The sequence below is a fragment of the Haemorhous mexicanus genome, chromosome 10, assembly GCF_027477595.1.
Source record: "Haemorhous mexicanus isolate bHaeMex1 chromosome 10, bHaeMex1.pri, whole genome shotgun sequence".
NCBI lineage: Eukaryota > Metazoa > Chordata > Aves > Passeriformes > Fringillidae > Haemorhous > Haemorhous mexicanus.
In genome coordinates, this window is record NC_082350.1 from 12,537,232 (window position 1) to 12,557,555 (window position 20,324).

The window sequence follows — 20,324 nt, forward strand, 5'->3', positions numbered from 1 at the left end:
GAAGGTTGTCTTTTAACTTGTGAGAGCGGAGTTTCAGACGAGATTAAGACTTTCACTCTTTATCTTTGTTACTCTGTTGTTACAGAACGGCTCTTAGCCCGAGGCAGTGCCGGTGACAGCACTCGCAGGGACGCTGTGGAGGCAGCCTCACACACAGAACATTCCTCACACGGGGACTGCACCTCAGCACTGGTTCTTCCCTCCGGAGTGGGGATGGGCTGAACACACTTGAGGATCAGGTGTAGCGTTCCAGCGATCAAACGAGACGCACGAACTGCCCCTTGCGAGCTCTGGGGAGGAGAGATCCCGCCCCGCGGCACCGCCGAGCCAAGCGGGGACGCGGCGGGACCCCTGAGGGCGGGCGGCGCGCGCCCGCTGCGCGGCTGCGGCGGGCGCGAGGGGCGGGCAGGGACACGGCGGAGGGTGGACACTGCTGGGCAGCGCGGCCGTCCCGGGCCGGCTTCGGGCAGGGCGCTTTCCGCGGACACCGGGAGAGCGCTGCTGCCCCGGACGGGCCGGGGGCGGACACGGCGGACAGACACGGACACAGAAACAGCACAGACAACATGGCGGCAGCTAGCGCCAGCCCCGCGCCCCTTTCCTCGGCGGCTCGAGAGTCCGGCGGGGCCGGGGGCTGAGGGGCGGGAAGGGCGCCGCGCCCCGCCCCCCACGCGCGTGGCGGACCCGCCCCCGAGATGGGGCGGGGAGAGGGCGTGGCCGCACGCGACCGCAGCGCGTCACGCGCAGCCAACCGCTGGCGGCCGGCGGCGCTAGCGCTAGGCCCCGCCCCCGGGGGCGTGTCCAGCGGCGGGCGGGGGAGGAGCCCCCCGGGGCGGGGGGGGCTCGGCGGCGGCGGGAGCGGCGGCGGCGGCGGAGCCCGAGCCCCACCCCGGGGGCGGGTCCGCCCGGGCCCGCGCGCTGCAGGCACCGCCCCCCCTCCCCTGCCCTCCCCCTCCCCGCCGGCCCCTCAGTAACTTGGCCGCCTTTTATCGGGCGGGCGGCGAGGCGGGGAGTTTATTGGAGCCGGAGCCGCGGCGCGGCCGGGGCGGGCAGCGAGCTCGGCGGAGGGCGGGGGGCCCGGCGCGGCCCGGGACGATGCTGCGGCTGGTGTCGCTGAAGTTGGGGCGGCTGTACCGCTACGTGAAGCTGGCGGTGCTGGGCAGCCTGGCGGCGGCGCTGGTGCTGAACACGCACTCGCTGCTGGCCTCGCTGCAGCGCAACGAGCTGTCGGAGCGGCGCTTTCTGCAGCTCAATAAGTGCCCGGCCTGCTGGGGCACCAGCTGGTGCCGCAAGTTCCTCAACGGGCAGCTGCGGCTGGAGAGCTGGGGCCGCCTGCGCCTGCTGGACTTCTTCAACGTGAAGAACGTGTACTTCGCGCGGTACGGGGAGCCCCGCGAGGGCTCCCGCCGCGTCGTGCTGAAGCGCCTGGGCTCGGCGCAGGAGCTCGCCGACATCGACACCAAGATCTGCCGCCGCGCCACCGGCAGGGGCCGCTGCGACCTGCTGCAGGCGCTGCCCGCCACCGAGTTCGCCAGCCTGAACGGCGACGTGCGGCTGCTCACCCCCGGCGCCGTGGAGGGCTGGTCCGACCTGGTGCACTGCCCCTCGCAGCGCCTGCTCGACCGCCTGGTGCGCCGCTACGCCGAGACCAAGGACTCGGGCAGCTTCCTGCTGCGCAACCTGAAGGACTCGGAGCGCATGCAGCTGCTCATCACCCTCGCCTTCAACCCCGAGCCGCTGGTGCTGCAGGTAAGCGCGGCCGGCAGTGCCCGGGCGGGACCCCGCCGGTGCTCCCGGCGTTGCCCGTCCTGGCGGGACCCTCGCCGCGATGGCCCTTCCTGCCTCCCCGTGTCTGCGAGCGGGACCGAGGGCTCCCGGGCAGCCGGCCCCAAACCCCGCCGGAACGCGGGGGCTGCCTCTGGCTCTGTGCTGTGACTGACTCTCCTGCGGAGGTGCCGGCAGGGCGAGCTGAGCAGAGGGTCCGCGGTCCCTGCCTCCTTCCTTTCTCCCTCCAAGAGTGCCTGTTTTCCCGATTTGCCGTCCTCCTCAGGGTTTTAACTCCATCCCCATCCCGCTGTGCCGCCGCGTACCGAGCGGCAGCCGCGGTCCCCCAGGAGCGTCCGGGTCAGTGCTGGAGGCTGATGCTCTCTGCTGCCTTGTGCCTTTGGCACAGTTCGGTGTCAGCGTGTTCCGCAATTCACACATTCCCGGGCAGCAGTGCGTGCCCGTGATTCATTTCTTAGGGTCTAGTTTAGGAGGGAGTGCGTAGAGACTGTGCTGCGATGCTGTTGTGCTTTCCTTGTCAGAAACTGACTCATGTGCTATGTCATGTTCTTAATGTGCACTAAATATAGTTAGTGCTGGTAGAAATTAGAGATAGGTATTTGTAGCCTGAAAATAGACCGACAGATAAATGGGCACTGTTCTTTTTTCAGCGATTACACGTTCTGTAGTCTTTAATTAGGGGGGCTGGTTAAGTGCACACACCTGAAATTTGTGCTTTAATATGTTAAATAAATTTTTAGGTGAAAAATGCTTAGGAAACTTCTATTCTGTGGCACCACTCTGTTGTTTCTATTCCATATCTGTTTAGATGAGGAGCTTTGCATTTTGGTTTTTAACACTATCAAGGGAACTCCCAAGTGTGCCTTTAGCATGTACATTTGGAATCAGAACTGTTTTGTCTTACTACTGAACTGTCCTTGCCTTTATCCAATGTATGATTAAAATAATATTTGCAAATATGTTTTGACAACATTACCTCATGATTACTATTAACATCTGCTGTTTCTCTAGTGAGAGGCCAAGAGATGCTCAAAAAGCAGTGCTGCAGGCTTTACCCTCCAGAAAGTTTGCCTGCTGACTAATTTCTAGAAAATCAGTTTATGAACTTAATTACAAATATGTTTTCAGTAGCACGCCTTCTGCCCTTCAGTCTCTCCATGTACAGCTCTTTAGTTTTGTTTTCTAAGTGTGTTTCCAGTTTGCTTCTCAGTAGATTTGAGGGTACAGTAAGTCTCCCATTTTGCTGTGAAGTTCCTCCTGAGCACAGCGAGTGAGGAAACTCCACTTAAATAAGAAAATCAAAACTTCTTTGCTCTGCTGAGCATGTTTAGAAATTCTTTGAGAAGTGATTTGTTTTGGCTGCATTTCATACAACTTACTTTTTGGTTCCAATATGCTGAGTGTAGACCTCAATGGCCATAGAACAGCTGTGTTGCTTCATAATCCTTTACAGGCAAAGGGCATGGCACACTTGTGGCATGTACTGTAATGGGCTGGATCATGGATGGTGGGCAGTGGGTTGAACAGGAGCCTTGCTTCCTCTCAGCTTCTTGATGAACTGTAGATGTGTCCTGAGACTGTCGAGCAAATCTGTTGAAGAGAAGAAAATCTTGGGTGGACTTGGGCACTCTTTTCAACATTTATCTTAACAAGGGTGCAGCTGAGAGCAGAGCAGGTCAAATTTGTGGGAAGTGAGGCAGCCTTTAGCTGTTCAGAGAGAAGTAAAGCAAGTCTGTTGCCTTTTAACAGATCAAAAGTGTTTCATGGAGTCTTGTAAATTTTGATCTTTTGGCATATTTTGGACAATATTTCTGGGGAGGTTCAGGCCAGCTCTGTGTGCCTAAACACTCCTAATGGTTTCTCCAGAAGAATGTTAATTGACTTTGGTGCTGGGTACTCGAGGTTTGAAGACCTTCCCTCAATTAGGAATGAAATATGCAAAGTACGTGAATCTGTATGATCTCTTCCCATTCCATAGTACTCCAGGTTTAGTCTCCATCTGAGAAACATTTATGGGATGGGTAATTCTGTGTTCTGCAGCTCTTGCAACAGCAACATGCCAGACACTCTGAGAGGCGGTTACTTTCTAGAATTGATAATTGACTACTGAGAAGGTTTGTGTTTGTACAGAACATTTGTAAAACATTTTATGGTGTAGTTTCTGCAGTATTGATGAGGGCAAGTAGTGCTGTTGGAATGAAACTTGTTGGCTTGTTTTAAAAATGAGCTGCTTCCAAGAAAAGAAACCTTCATGATGTTGTATGAAGAGTCAGATTTTAATTTAAAGTAAAGCAATCAATAAATTGATGCATTTAACTCATGCTGTCTGTCACCAAGAGGGCACAAGGGAAAACACTGCTTGTTTTTGCCTCGAGCCTTTCATGGAACACTACAGTGACTGAGCACTGTTATTCATAACAGTGGAGATGATGTCTAAACTCTTGGTGTACACTGCATGCAAGTTCTGTGTTGCTTAATTGTGTTACAGACAAATGTAAATAGGCAATTTAGTAGGAATTCAAAGCGTGGTCTTTCATTTATAATAGAAAATTCACTGTAGTTGTCTACAAGAGCCAGCAATTTGTGGATTGTGAGGCTTTTCATCAGAGACTGGGATTTTAGCTTGAAGCCTGTGAGGAGTATGGATTATTCCTAGTGTTGCTCGTGAACTGCACCATCACAAGTGACTTACAGCTGCTGCTGTGGCAATTTTTCAGGTGGGGCTTTAACCCATAGCACGATGTTATTGTTCTGGGGTTTTTATCAAAAGTATAACACTGCACAGTTTAGTACAGATTACATGTTGTAATCCTAAGTCGCTATTTGTATTTTTTCATAACTTTCTTGTTAACCTTCTTTGTTTGCACTTATTTATTGTGTAGGTGTACTCAGGAAAGAATTCAGCCCCTTTTGCCATTTGACTTTGTTAAGCAAATGGAATGACAGCTGCAGTATTGTTCAAGTACACTTAAAATATTTTTTTTGATATTAAAATACTCATTTTTCTTCTGTAGAATCTTGCTAGACTCCTCACTAATTAAATCCTCTCACAATTTTCATCTGAATTCACATTTGAACCAAAGAACTTCTCTGCTAAAGATTTAATTCCTGAGAGGTTTGGGGTTTTTTTCATCTCCCCTCCTAATAGTTGTTTTCTGTGATAGAGATGAATACTTTTTAGTTAAATAAGGTCAGATTTGTAATCAAAATGCTACATCTAAACCAGTGTTTCATACAGGCATGAACAGCTTATTTGGACAAAACAACAAAACTTGCTGCTGTTTCAACTCATTCAATGATAGAGTGTTTAAAATGGGAATCACCTGGAGGATAGGATCTATGCATGGCATCCTATTTCTAACTGAATGTGATGATGGTGTGCATCAAACACTTGCAAAGACAGGTCAGCTGAAATTGCCTTAGGAAGAAACAGAAAAATTGAAAAAATAACTTGTATTAGAGACTGAGTGCAGTGTGACTGTTCAGAGAACCATTCTGGATGTAAGCAGATGTATCCTTGTCCTGTGACTTTCTATAAGCCACCAGCATCTAGTTTGCCTTGTAAAGTAGATGTAGTGGAGAAAGGTTTTGAAATATTTTCAACATTTTAAATAGTGGATATTATTCAACTTTATCAAGTAACTTGGTTAATTTTTATCTTCACTAGCAAGTTAGAACATAAACTTACTGTTAATAGAACTGACAGGTGTGATACCTCATTTTTCATAGAGCTCCTGCACTGATCCCTGTCAGCCTCCAGATTTCGTCTTTAGAGGTGCTGTGGCAGTGTCCTGGCACTTTGGATGACAGTTCCTGAGCTGCTGCTGTGGTGCCCCTGTGGCTGTGCTGTGATTCCTGGTGTGCAGCCACGCCGTGTCTGACACAGTCTGCCAGTGGCGAGGTGTTACATTCTCTGCTTAAACACGAAAAAACAACATGCCCCAAATCCTGTTCTTGGAGTTGGGGGAAGTACAGTGGGACTTGACTGCTGAAATAAGAAATAGTTTCTTGATAAGGAAGTTGTTTTTCAGTAAGGTGGTTGTATTTTTCCTAAGATCTTATGCCTACCTGAAAAGACAGTTTACATCTGTACTGGCAAAACTGAAATACAGGATTTATTAATTCTTTTGGCAAAAGGGAATCTAGAGCTGGTCTTGCAGCTCTCAGTCTTGCCTTTGTGCTGGCTGTGCTGTTGGTTTACAGTATTACCAGATACCATATGGAAATGTCAGTTGCCTTTACTTTGTTTTCAGTGTTGTGGTTTAACCCCAGCTGGGAACTCAGCCCCCATTGAGCTCCCTCCCCTCACACTGGGATGGGGGAGAGTAGAAGTGAGAACTTGTGGGTTGAGACCAAGACAGTTTAATAAGGAGAACAAAGCCAAACAAGGGATTCATTCAGCAATCCTCATGGGCAGGCAGGTGCTCAGCCAGTGCAGGGTTCCATCACATGGAATGGTGACTTGAGAAGACAAATGCTGTCACTCTGGATGTGTGTCCCCCTCCTTTCTTCTCCTTCCCCCAGCCTCACGTGCTGGTCATGATGCCATATGGAATGGAATGTCCCTTGGATCAGCTGGGGTCAGCTGTCCTGGCTGTGTCCCCTCCCAGCTTCTTGTGCTCCCCCATTCCCCTGGCTGCTGGGGTGTGGAGCAGAAAAGGCCTTGGCTCTGTGTAATCACTGCTCAGCAGTGACTGAAACATCCCTGAGTTACCAATGCCACTTCCAGCACAAATCCAAAACACAGCCCCACCAGCTACTGTGGAAGATATTAGACGGGCACACAAAGAAAACTTGGAATTTGCACATATACTGTGCAATTAAAATAAAATGCTTGCACATAATGAAGTTTTTTTCAAACTGTAGAAGGTATCTGTCAATTAAATCCAGAGTGCATTAATGCAGCTTTGTCTCAAGCTGTAGCTTTTAACAACCTCTTTAAATGAATATTCTTCAAAGAATGATGGTGAACATTTGTGTCTTGTATGTAAATTACAAGTCACAAGGACTTTTATTTCTCTAAGAGAAATGGCAATCTCTGTGTGTGAAATAGTGGCATTTCTGCATTTTTAATAGACTGCAAATCATTGCCCCTCCCTCAGATATGGTTTTAGCTTTCTAAATGCTTAAGCTTAATGACTTTATTTTTCTCACAACTTCTGATCATTCTTATTCCGTGTGGGGAAAAAGCAAAACAAAACAAACCCAACAGCTGTATCTCTATTCCTGGTATAATTACTCTCCATGAACAGTCTGTTGCCACATAACCTAAAATTCTTCTGGTTTCTCTATGTGTCATTGTTGGGCTTTCTGTTTGGTTTTGTTACGGGAAGAGCAATAGTTGACATCTGGTAAACATATATGAAAACTTTAACTGATCAATTTGAAACAATTTCTTGCACAGGATTCACTCAAAGTAGCAATTTAGCCAAATGTTCCACAGAATCTTTTTGCTGATCCATACATAAGTAAATGGGCAAATTGCTCTTTTCTATATTTTTCCATACACACTCTTCTAATAAGTTATTTTCTGTAGTTCTTTTCTAAATAAATTGATAGAATGTAGAATGGCAAGTCAGTTTTAATACTTGGTACCCTTTAAAATGTCTTCATTACAGAATTTGGTGTTTCTGTTTCATGATTCTGATGCCATAAACCAAGCAGTGGATATAAGGTGGTATCTGCACTACCTGACATGTCCTTGGCTGGACTTGTGTTATTTAAGTCCTGGCTCATACAGATAGTAGGATTTTAATAGACTGAATTTCCATTGTGAACCTTTCTAAAAGGAACGAAAAATTGGTTCTTTGTTGAATTAAAATTGAGTGGCCTCATGTTACAAGAATATTCCTCTAATGTGGTTCTATTGAAAACTGAAGAGTCATTTTTTTGCAGTGACATATGACTGTACATAGTAGACCAGAACTGGCTTGTACTTGTCATGTTAACTGTCATATTTAATTATGTTCCCTAAGTTATCAAAACTATTTCATCCTTCTTTTATAGTGAAAGTTCCCTAGAGTAGAAAACATGTAGGGTGAATTATAAGGGATATTTTAAAATTTTCTAGAAATTCTTGAAGCTGTTGTGGGGTGTATATTATGATGAATGGCTGTCTGAATTTAAAGGCTGCTGGGAAGTCACTATATAGACTTAAATAGAAATTCTCTTGAGAAATTCTCACTCTTGCAGTTTTCAGTAGCAGAAAAAATTTGTTACCCCACATTAGAAACCTTGCAATGTTGTTCTGGTATGTCAGATGTATAAGGGGGGTTGTGTTTTACTTCTCTGAATTAAATGAAGCTTTGTTTTAGACTCCAATTTTGCAAAGTTACTTTAAAAATTAGGCCATCTCTGCTAGGACTCCTTGATAGTGACATATTCCAGGCTCATTACTGATGAGAAGTAAATACACAGTGATTATTTGCATGGGTTGCAAATTTTATCTGAAAAAAACATCTATGAATTTGAACAGGTGACAACCAATAATGATATTAAATTTGCTTTATTATGGCTCTCGAGTTTAATCATTGTTCATTAATTTATTTGGAAAAGAGGCATGTCTCTGCTGATGTTTTGAAATACAACTTTTATAGCTGAAGTGTTCATCTTAACAACTGAGTATTTAGAATTTTGTGTATTTTTTGTCCTGTAGTGTGTCAAGCCTGGTGTGAGCCTCTCGTTGGCATGAATTGTTTATAGTAACTGGTTGAAATGTAGTCAAACTTGACCAAGAGTCAAATAAATTAAAAAAACATGGTTTCAATGGGAACACCAGTATCTGGAGCACTGAATGTTCACGCTGTGTGTGTAGGCTATATGTGTGTATCTCCTGTGGGAGTTCTAGGTAAATATCAAATGCAGTGGCATGTAGTTGGAATTACATGGTTTCCATTGTACTCACTAGCATTCAAATAAACATCTGAATACGTATCTTCCAGAATGCACATCAGTTCCTGACAAAAGGAGGCATCTGTGTTTAGGCTGTGCTTTGTAACTCCTTTGATCCAAAAAACATCATGGTAAATCTCCTCTCTAGCTCCTCATGGTTCCAGAGCTTTGCTCATTTGCCTTGGTGATTAGTGCAAGTGCTACTTTTGTTTACACTGTGGAATCAGCAGTTCTCTGAGAGAGAACTCATTTTCCTTTTGAGGAAGAGCATGTTATTTGAATTCTCCTTGCCCTGCCTGTTGGTGCCTGCAGTTCAGCAGGATGATTCAGTGAAGGTGTCATTTTGCCATGAAGTTCCTCAGTGTCTCTTGGAGACAAGCTCTCACTCTGTGTGTTTTTGAAAATTTTTATCACATAAAAGATGCAGCTCTTTGTTTGGGCAGGTTTTGTTGGAGGTGTTTTTTCTGAGCTGGAACTCACTGTGTGCAAACACTGGAGGTGACAAATAGAGCATCTTCTGGAATAGTTTTGAAAATGAAAAGCATGTTTTTTAACAACAGAAATGTCAGTTGTTACTTAAACTGGTTTGGCTTTTTGGTCTTGATTATGAGGATGAATTATATGCTTCATTATGATAAGCTAATATTCTTTTAAGTGTTTAATTCAAGGGGGATTTGTGTTACTGCAGAATACAATAGGCCTTATCAGCTGCAAGCTGGTGAGTCTTCACTGCCTGATCTAATTCACAGCTCTGAACAAAAAGCACTGGCACGTTTGTGTATAATCTCAGGTTTAGACAGATGGAAGTGAGGAAGACAAATGCACTGATAGTGTGTTTTGTGCTTCAGTGAAGTGATAAATTCACTCTGTTAATTCTTAATATTTACTCTGAGACTACTGTGTATATTTTAAAGGTATAAATGCAGTATTATTCTTTCAGGAACAGCATATCCATTGTCCCTTTGGCAGATTATTTAGGTTTCTAAGCCTTCATTACAGAGATATCTTGGAGCTACACTAATTAGAGCAAGCAAAATATGTTTTGGGGCTGTGTCACTGGCAATGGAGGTAGCAGAAGTTTTTGGCATCTTTGCTGTTTTCCATCTTTCTGTTAGAAGATACACATATTTCTCTGAATACAGAAAGATAACAGTGTTAATGAGGGGAATTTTACTAAAGCCACCTGTTTTTAGATTTTCGTATGCATTACTTTATTTTAAAACACGTAAAGTTTAATTGTCTATGGTTTCTCTGGCATTTGTGTTGATGTTCACAGATAAAATGTGAGGGGGTGCATCAGAATCAGATTCTTTTGTCAAACGTGTTTCTGGATTTGAACAAGAGCTTAGTTTTTAATTTGGTTGTCAAATGCAGGTTTTAAAGTCTGAAAATAGTATATTCAAGTAGCAAATTATCTAATTAAATATGCAGACCACTAAAATAAAACATAAAGTTATATATTATTCCCCAGAAATCAGATTTTTGACAGTGATATAAGAAGCTTTTTGCTTCTAAATGCAACTTGTTCATGGAATACATGTTCATTAATCATATAAATTTGTTTTTATTTCTTGCTGGCTTTCAAAATTTTAATACATGAACCAAAAGTCCTTGTCAAGTTAGCTGCAGTTTCCTCTTAGATAACAGCTTTCAAAATAGAATAGTACAAAAAGTTACAAACTGCTGCTTGCAAAGACAAGAGATCTGCACTTCAATTAATATTCTTGTCAAATTCACCAAGTGAATATAAAAACTACTGAATGAGGCACTTGTACATATTTTTATCCCCTTCTTCCGCTGCTGACTTGGGTAATGAAGTGTAGATGTGGCTGTTACATGCCAGTTGGAAGGGAGCCAAAGCAGAGATGTTGTTTGTACATGTGCAGACCTTGGCAGGATTCCCCACACTCCTGTTGTCAAAAGATGTTTTTATTGCTCAGCCTTATAAATATATCTGTTACAGCATGGCATGGAGATATTCTGCTGGTAACACGAAGGTGTGCACTTCTGAATAAACCTGACTGCTCCTAGAATTTCTTGTCTGCAATGAAATTCAGCGTACACAGTGCAGGAAGCATAATAGATGTGTTTGGAAGATCAGTGAAAAACGCTGTACTTTGAAAATCAGTTTAATCCATTACATAAATCCCTGCTGCTGCTGGAAAGGAAACATCCTCTTAGCTCCTTCCCTCTTCTGCACCCTGCTGGGGAGGCCTTCTCTTTTCCTCTCAGCAGTGCATCCTGGCACGAGGAGGTGATGTGGTATGGATCAGGCTCTGATCCAAGGGAGCACCAGCCCAGCAAGTACGAGCCTTGCTTTCCTAGTGATGTGCAGGGGATGGAAATGAGTATGCTTGGTAGGTTGGGAGGGAGGGACACCTTTGCTTCCAGTGGTAGCACATTCCTTGCCAGGTTCAACTGTTTGTGGTTGCATTTGTGTTTGAAAAGGGAGGTAAAGTCATAAGCAGGGCAGGATTGGAACATAGAAAGAACAACTGTGGAAAATAAAAGGTGCGGGATGGTTCAAAGTAATTTTTAAAAAAAAATATTTAAGCATCATTGAATTGAGTGCTGATAAAATGCAGCAATATGAAAATGTCGTGCACAGTTGGTGAAATTAGTATTTTTCTGGAAATGCAATGAGGTAATTTTTCCCCAATTTAAATTGAAGTTTGTATGATGTAGGTTAAATAAATAATTTCATTTGGTGGGCATCAGCTATTTGCTTCTTGTTTTGTTTTGGTCCAGGACTGAATACAGTCACGATAAATGCACATGAAATACCTCTTTGGTGACATTTACTGATGCCACAGCCGTGTTTCTATTATATAGTCAGCTCAGAATAAGTAAGGAAGACTGAATTACCACACACTTCAGTTTTTGAAAGGTTATTTTGTTAACCACAAAACAAGTGAAAAAAATATCCCAAAACTCTCTGAACTGTGGAATGTGACAATTGGCCTGAACTGCTGGCTATTTGGCTATACTTCTACCTTTGTTAATTGCCCTGAATCCTGCAGGCAAATGAGCCTGGAGGCTGGATAATTTATTCCCTATTGCATGGTAGATTTGGTTAAAGAGAGAGATTTAGTTCTGCTGAGTTACAGCTTGAACATACCATACTGCTCTCAAACCTGTCAAATTAGTTCCTATTGTTCTCAGGATTGATCACAATCTGTTTTGCTATGAGTAGATTATGTGATTAGATTATGTGAGTAGATTATGTGATAAAAATAGAGTTGAAGTTCAGACATGCAGACATGTCAAAAACTTTGAACCTATTCTTGTATCAATATGGCTCTGGTGTCCTTTTGCCCAGCCAAGAAAGGGGGTTCTCTGTAGGGGTAAACATGGTTACTTACCCAGAAATTGTCTTCTAAGGTTTGCCACCTTAGAGAGCAGCTTCATGGCTTTTGCCATAAAAATAGCAAACATTGTCAATTATGCATATTAGCTAGATTTTAGCTTCTTCAGGTGTACTACAGAGACAAAGTTGGTTATGTTAGGCACCTCTTCTCTGCATGGTCTTGTAGTCCAGACCTGTTCTACATGGTGTGTTTCCTTCCAGTCTCTTTCCCCAGGTGACAGTAAATGTTTTCTGCCATTGTAGGTTTCAGAAGGTACAAGGCTTTTATTCATCCTGAAACTCACCATGCTGGTCCCCCCAGCTGTGGTAAAACCTTTGCTGTGTCATTACTGCAGAATGGATCAGGGCTGGTGTCTGCTGACACCATAGCAAGGCAGAGCAGGAGGAAGGAGCACGGGCACCTGGTGGTATCTCCTAACAGTTAAAAGTGGTGTACATCATATTCTTAGAGTGCTAACTTCTCTAAATTTGGGGTTTCTTAAATCAGTGCTTTTGTGGTTTTTTCCTGTTGCATTCCTATCCAGCATTCCTCTGGAGTTTGGAGGGTACCTTTTAAGAGCTTGTGTTCACACTGAAGTCCTAGGGCATGTTCAGCACAACTGAATTAGGAAAACCATGCTGGTGCGTTGTGGCTTTTTTTGTAATTTCTTGTAGTATGTCATTTCTATTCAGTCTCTTATGTTAACTTCCTAGAAAGGTACTGTTGGAGACAGATTTTACTGTTGATAAAAGTGTTATGTGGCTGTGTGTAATAAACACACAGTGTATATGTAGCAGTTAATCAAGAGATAAACTGTTAAGGTATACTAGAAAATTAAGAAACCTCAAAGGAATCCCATCAACTGGGAAAATGGAAGGGGTGATGGTGGAGAGAAGGAGGTGCCACTTTGTAGAGTTTGTTTTCTTTAGGTTATTTAAAGAACCAGTTTTAATTAAAAGATCAAATGCAAAAATATTGTGATGGGAAATATACTTACATTACTACAACAGATGTGTAATAAAACACCAAGAGAAAAAGATAGTTGGTGAAATTTTGTGTGTAAATATGTGAGTGTGTGTGTGTATAGATGGAAAGCTAGATATGGGCTATTTATTGTTTCAGGCCATCCAGGTTTTCCCTGCATTAGTCCAGCAAGGCCTCTTGGTCACAGAAATTTATTTTGTATTGTTTTTCTTTTCCCTTCAAAACTTAGAAACATATGGATTATTGTGTTGATGCATATTTGCAGCTTTCTCTTCTAAGTTTTATTGAAAAGCCTTTTAAAATCTAAGCTGTTTTGTATTAATTAAAAATTTAATTTTTTTTAATATACAGAGCTTTCCATCTGATGAGGGTTGGCCATTTGCAAAGTACTTGGGAGCATGTGGAAGGATGGTGGCTGTCAACTACGTGGGAGAAGAGCTGTGGAGTTACTTCAATGCACCGTGGGAGAAACGAGTGGATCTGGCCTGGCAATTAATGGAAATAGCTGAGCAGCTGACAAATAATGACTTTGAATTTGCACTCTACCTCCTTGATGTCAGCTTTGACAACTTTGCAGTGGGACCAAGAGATGGGAAAGTTATCATTGTAGATGCAGAAAATGTTCTGGTGGCAGACAAAAGGTTGATCAGACAGAGTAAGTGTCTTCTTTCACTCCCCTCACCCCGTGTGTCTCACTCATTTCTCTGCAATATTTAAAGTATGAGTGGTTGCTAAATACATATTTTGTTTGCTTTACAGCTAGACTGCTAATTAACAAATGAATTAGCTTTCCTCTGCTATTAGACTACTAATTAGCTGGACCAATTTGTCAATTTCATGAGCTGTTGAGCATACCTGGACACTTCTAAGTGCTGTAAACGTGCATAAAGGAAGAGATGGGGGTGGGAAGAGAGGGTGTTGGTGCTGAGTGTGTTTGGACAGGTGAATGGACAGATAGATAAGCAGTCTGGCTGTCTTGTCCACCTTAGCTAAGAGAGAGAGGATTTTTTTGTCTTTTCCAAGCACCTATGTAACAGTGGAAGTCTTGGAACTCTCTGTGAATGACAAGCAGCATTAGTGCCTGCTCTGCCTCAGGCCCATTGCCTGACTTTGCTTCCTGTTGGTTTTCTGTAATAATGGAACCGAAGGAATGGGTAATTCAAGTGCTCTTTTCAAATTAACTTCCTTTCTGTCACCTGTTAAAGCTCAAAGCAGTGGCAGCAGGAGAGGTGTTTGACAAAGTGGCGTCACATAGGTTTATATTCTTTTTGAGCTTATAAGGAAAACTTACAGACCTAAGGGCTGGAGACATTGAACATGAAACTCTGGATTCTGCAGAACTTCATGGCAACAGGCCAAGTGATTCCAGTTTGCTTTGGGTAAATGGATTATTTTGGGCTTTGCAAATAGGCTTCATATGTTGTGCTGTGGAATTAACTTTTAGACTAGGTTTTTCTATCCACACACTTTCCTGCAAGGAAGTGTGTTTTGGGGTTGTTTGGTTGGTTTTTTTATTAGATTTATTATGTGCTCTCAAGTAGCTTAGATTGAAACTGTGTGAGCCTACCAAGGAAACCTTTTAATATATTGAATATCCAGTACATTTACTGTAGAACCCTTTCCTTTCTTTCTGTTCCTTTCCCTCCCTCTTGTAATAATATTATGGAGGGCTTTCATTTTTGAAGCCTGTCTGAATTGCTCAGGCAGAAGGATGTCCAGATGAGCTCTGAAAATGTTGATGTGTACGTGGAATAGGAGCAAGTAGCTCCTTGCAGAACCTGAATGCTGCAAGTGTCACATCTGTTGTCCCAACCAGGCTTTTGGTGTGATTTATGATCTATCAATCAAAACCACAGACAACAAAAGAGGACATGAAAAAATTCTTAGTCTTTTATAAACTTGCTGTGGTTGACATTTACTGCTGTTTTCGTGGATCTTTGGGAAGGTTCCATGAGACAGTCTCTGTCCAGAGTGATCAGTATGCCTGTTCAGATATTTCAGTATGTACCTTCTGTCCAGTTGCACTGTACAGTAACACCTAATTGTACTCTGTGTGGGATGTCATATTTGAGGTTGCTGAAGCCCTTTTTTCCCATTCTCCTTGGCTGGCTTTTTTTTCCACATTGACTTTGCTGTTCATTCTGCAGATCTTACAACATGTTTTTATAGTTTTAGCTGTCATCCTTTAGTACTCTTTCTTTTCCTAATCTGTCTCTCAGTGTGCTGTGAATGAGCAGACCAATAGTCAGCTCAGAGACTGCCAAGCACAGATTAATTTTTCTTTGTACCTCATACTGCTAAGAGACATCTGCAAAACTCTGGGACTCCATGATTAGGACATCTTCTCAGAGCTGGCAGTAGTCTGGAAACTTAAGATGAAAGTTTTCTAACAAAAAGTAGTAAGAACTCAGGAGAGCTCGCACTTAGTAACCTTTTCAGTATTATTACTGCATGAGGTATTTTAGGTAAATCAGGTTTTAAGTTAAAGCTGTGAGGAGGAGAAGGGTTTGTACATGCACATAAACGCCATTTGCCTTGTTCAATTTTACTTTTCTCAGAGATTATAAGTAGTGTATCTGCTTTTTTATATTCTTTCTGGTTACTGCTTTGTTGAAAGTAAGATGGAAGATAAAGTTTCAAAAGTTTATAGCAATTACTTTGCAATGTTGTTTTAGTCTTTGGTAGACCACTTGCTAGCAGTAGTTTCCAGGGCAACTGGAGAACCCAGATCTATGTTGCTAAAATAAATCATGTTGCTTGTTTGTTTTTCTCTGAGCTTTGGCTCTGGATGGTTCTCTTGTACTTACTCATGCTGCGTTTTTTCCTCTGGGTATGTGTGAATGTAGATTTCATGTGTTTATTGTGCTGCTTTTTTTCCTGCCCTCTCTTTGCTATCTATTTTGTCCTCTTTCTTTCTTTCCCTTATTTTTTGTTTTGCCAGGACCATTTCAGCAGAAGGATGTATCAGACTGTCAGACGCAGTCTTAGGCTCCAGCATTTCTGAGTTTATCTAAACAAAACTGGTTTTTGGTTTAAATATTACCAGTTTGCTGTGCATGGAGCTTCTGATTGTATTCAGACACATACGTGCTCTTTGCTCCCCTCCCTCACTGGTTTTGCTGTCTCCTTGCATTGCACAGATAAACCTGAGAACTGGGACGTGTGGTACGAGAGCAAGTTTGACGACTGTGATAAAGAAGCTTGTCTGTCCTTCTCCAAGGAGATCCTTTGTGCTCGTGTCACTGTGGACCACAACTACTATGCCATTTGTCAGAACCTTTTGTCCAGACATGCCACGTGGCGGGGCACCTCGGGGGGGCTCCTGCACCACCCCCCAGCTGAGATTGCCAAAGAGGGGCGCCTGGAGGCCCTGCTGGATGAGTGTGCCAACCCAAAGAAGAGGTACGGCCGATTCCAGGCCGCCAAGGAGCTGCGGGAGTACCTTGCACAGCTCAGTAACAACGTCAGGTAGTCCTCAGCAAAGTTCTTGGGCAACGCTGGCTAAAACACTATTGCAAAGACACACAGAAAACAGAAGTTTTGGACTCCTCTGTTCAAAAGAGAGAATAAAAAACCCTAGTTTATCAGTTTTCTAAATACTGTAAAAATAGAATTTTATGGTGTTATAATGTTCCTTTGCAAACAAACAAGGTACTTACTGAATTAAAACTTGAGCTACTATTGACTGTCCTCCCTAACTGTTTAAAAGGGAGTAGGTCACAAAAGACTGTGATAGCTAAATTGACAGCTTGTGTGTCAAAGGGTACTTTACCTAAAACTGCATTAGTGTCACAGTTTTGTGAAACTGATGTTCTTACTTGGAAAGTCAAGTTAGACTGGTGGCCTGTTTTAAAGGCCTTTTTCCTGACATCCTTGTCTCATTTTTGTGTTTATTTAAACACCTTGAAGTGGCATTTACATCCAGGTAAACCTAGCTGTCTGCATTGTTTCAAACTGAACAGGCTTTCATGTTAATGCTGTGCAGAACATTCCTACTGTGAGTGCAGAATTCCTGAGTTTACTGTCTGATTTTAGGGGGTTTTACACTGTATTTTACTCTGCTTAGACATTGTGGTTTGTTTTTTAAGATCATCATAAGCTGAAATCTCACTTGAACTAACATTCATTTAATGTCTTCTGTGGTTCTGCCGTTGGAAATCTCTCTTAATGTAACTATTGTACAAAACTTACCCTTCATGCCAGTATATACACATGGCTGTTTAACAGGAAATCATGGGATGAGCAAACTCTTACTTTTAACAGAGATAATTTGAAAATTGGAAAGACATTACAATAAAAAGATCTGTGTTAATTTAAATTGGGGATAGAAGATTGACTAAAAGTAAAAAATCAGTAATCTGGTGTAGTTTAGGTATAAGCCAAAGAAAATGGTTTTGTTTGCTAGTTTTTTGAACATACACTACACAAAGAATGCTATACTGCAGTGAAACTAATAATTTTCAAAATTCAGATTTTGATGGTCCTTGGTTACTTTCTGAAGAACTTCCAAAACTGTGTACTTAGGCTAGAGAAAACCCTGATTTGAAGAATGTCAAGCATGTTAGCAGTTTGTTTTACATCCTTCCTAAGTGTGTTGATTGGAATTTTCTGAATCTTCATCTTTTGGTTTACCAGTAAGCTGTACTCACTCTAGGTACCTTTTGTCAAACTAAGTTTGACTGTTCCCAGTACAGTTGAAATTGACTTGTTGAGGTTTGTGTAAATATGGAGTTGTTCTCATAAATCACAGTTTTTATAAAAGCCTCAGTTACTTCTTCAAGAACTCACTTGAAAGCTTGTTCCTCAGTTTTTTTTACAACTACTATGCTTAATTTTCCTGAAATCTTGTTCATGCAAAGATGCTCTTAGGAAATGTGTGCATATTACTTCTGGTAACAGTAATGAAGGACACTAATATTTCTTAAATGCCTGTATAAAACACTATTTTGTACAAGCTAAACTTAATTCTGAGCAAGGTAACGTGTGCTACTTCCAAGAGCAGAGCTGCTCTGCCTCCTGTACTGCCTGGAGCCTGATGGAAATTGTTCTGCAGGTGAGGAAAATGGCAAACTCACTCTCTTGCCCTCCTTTCTCAAAGCTAGAGTGAAGCCACACAGAGATGCAGAGTGCTCTTTGATTTCTTTGGTCACTGTATTTTGAGGACGTGGTTTAATGGTGAACATGGTGGTGGTGCTGGGTTGCTGGTTGGACTTGTTGATCTTAAAGGTCTTTTCCAACTTTAAAAGATTTTATGATTAAGGATATTTTGGAATTGGAAATTCTCACACTTATGTCATCGTTGCCTTTGTAGTCTTAATTTGTTCCCAGTCCCTTGTCTAGTTTTTTGAAGCTAGAATGCCCAGTGCTGCTTTTAATTTTAATTTCTCCCCTCATTTGAACAGTTTTATGTGCTTGTTCTGGCACAAGCTGTAGGAGAACAATCACGTTACTTTTCTTCATAAAATCCTAGTATTTGAAGAAAATAGACTAACCCTCAGACTAGGTACTACTGATGCCTTAAGTTTTAGCTTTCACATTTTCCAGATTCTGTACTGCATTAGTGTATAACTCTGAACTTCATATAAAGTGTTAGCAAGTTCTCTTCACAGTTTAGTCAGACAAAACAATCCTTTTCCAGCCTGAGAACCAAGGGCACCATTGCAGCTTTGGGCCCAAAAAGTATAAACAGCAGGGGGCTGAGGAGAGCAATCTGGGACCAGGGGACTGCATAACCTGAAGTTGTAATGGGACAATTAACCCCAACATGGAAATAGATCAAAACTTATAAAAGTGTGAAAACTCTTGGTCTGCTGTCCATGTTGGGTGGAGCCACTTGTACTGCCCAGGGTGTATCCTTTGAAGGCCTTGTAATAAATGCCTGCTTTATTCCTTTAACACTGTCTGGCCTCTGTTCTAGGTAGCCTCTCAAGGCATCACTACCACCCTGCCATAAAAGCCTTGACTTACCACTACAGTTGATTTTTAAACATCTACATTTCCCAAAGAGAGAGTGGACTGTGATTGTTAAAGTTGTGAAAGAAACAAACACTGCCAGTTTTGGTTACTACTTGAGTCAGTTCTGTGACTGTCAGAATGTTCTCTTAGATTTTGTTTGGGGTTTAGTCCCTCCAGAAACAAGTTACTAAAGCCACTTGTAAAAGGAATTTGGAAGTGAAAGGAAAATAAACCCCAAAACCCCCTACTACAACAAAAACACTACAGGGAAAACATTGTGGAGAGCAATAAATCTTGTTCCATTTGCACCTGTCAGATATTTATTGTACAATAACAATTTATATTTTTAGTCATTGCCCATTATTATTGATGAACATGGTGAAATATTTTTGAATGAAATGTTTGGGGTTTGTATGTGCATTAAAATTGTCCTTTTGTACTGTAAGTTACTGTTTGTTTGGAATACTTTATCAAAACTGTCTCCCTGTGCCTTTATATTACAAGAAAGTTGTTTCTGCAACTTCTAATGGTATTAATAAAGAATACTTTAAGAACCTCATCTCAGCTATTCATTTTCAGATCAGTAAGACTTTCAGGATTGTTTTAGTCTAGGATGCTTTAAAATACACATGGAACTAGTTTTGGTAGTGTTCCAGAATGAACCATCATCAGAAGTGACAGATAGGAACTTTGTTTTCCCATCCTCCTTTCTAGTTTGATCCCAAGTATGAAGGGTCTGTCAGGACTCTTGGTGTCACTGTCCTTGCAGGCAGAGCCTTTGGTGGCCTGGCTCCTTCTGTCCCTGCCCCGAGGAGCTTTGGCTGGATGCAGAAGGGCCCTGTGGCTGTGGGGTGTCTCTGCAGAGGGACAGGGCAGGGGCTGTTTCGGCAGCAGGTGAGTCTGCCTGTGCTGCTGCAGGTAAGAGAAAGTACCTGTTTTGTGTGGCTGGAAACCAAGGCAAATCCTAAGGGCATTAGTAAGTGACATTGCCTGTTCAGGTCAGCAGGAAAGGTCTGACTTTTACAGGAAAACTATCTAAGGCTGGATTTTATATTTGAGTTCTCCAATTCTGAGAACAGCACAGTGAAAGAAGAATACACTTCAAAGCAAAACAGGCTGTTTCATAAACAGCTGCTGTTCAGAGAGGAAGAGCTTTTTTGGGTGGGGGGAGTATTAGTCAAACAATGTAATACACATCTTCCTATTCTAAACATGATGCTTATGTATAAGTTTGACTTTTGTTACAAATTCTGTCTTTTGGTATTAATGGAGGCTTGGTGCATCCATTTAATGTGCCCTTGGTTTAACAACACATTCCCAAATAGATACCCTGAATAATTTTAAAGGAATGGGATTTTCAAA

General features: G+C 42.5%; 1 protein-coding gene across 1 annotated transcript; it reads left to right on the forward strand.

Annotated features, from left to right (window-relative positions):
- Window positions 1-1,014: 1,014 nt before the first annotated feature.
- Window positions 1,015-19,516, forward strand: DIPK2A (divergent protein kinase domain 2A). The gene is made up of 3 exons (XM_059855400.1): window positions 1,015-1,749; window positions 13,359-13,662; window positions 16,148-19,516. The coding sequence occupies exons 1-3, from the start codon at window positions 1,096-1,098 to the stop codon at window positions 16,477-16,479; spliced, it is 1,290 nt and encodes a 429-aa protein (XP_059711383.1). The 5' UTR covers window positions 1,015-1,095; the 3' UTR covers window positions 16,480-19,516.
- The last annotated feature ends 808 nt before the right edge of the window (window positions 19,517-20,324 follow it).

Coding starts and splice junctions, on each gene's coding strand:
- DIPK2A (XM_059855400.1), top strand. CDS start 1,096: ATGCTGCGGCTGGTGTCGCTGAAGTTGGGGCGGCTGTACCGCTACGTG. Junction 1,750..13,358: donor CCGAGCCGCTGGTGCTGCAG/GTAAGCGCGGCC, acceptor TTTAATATACAG/AGCTTTCCATCTGATGAGGG. Junction 13,663..16,147: donor CAAAAGGTTGATCAGACAGA/GTAAGTGTCTTC, acceptor TGCATTGCACAG/ATAAACCTGAGAACTGGGAC.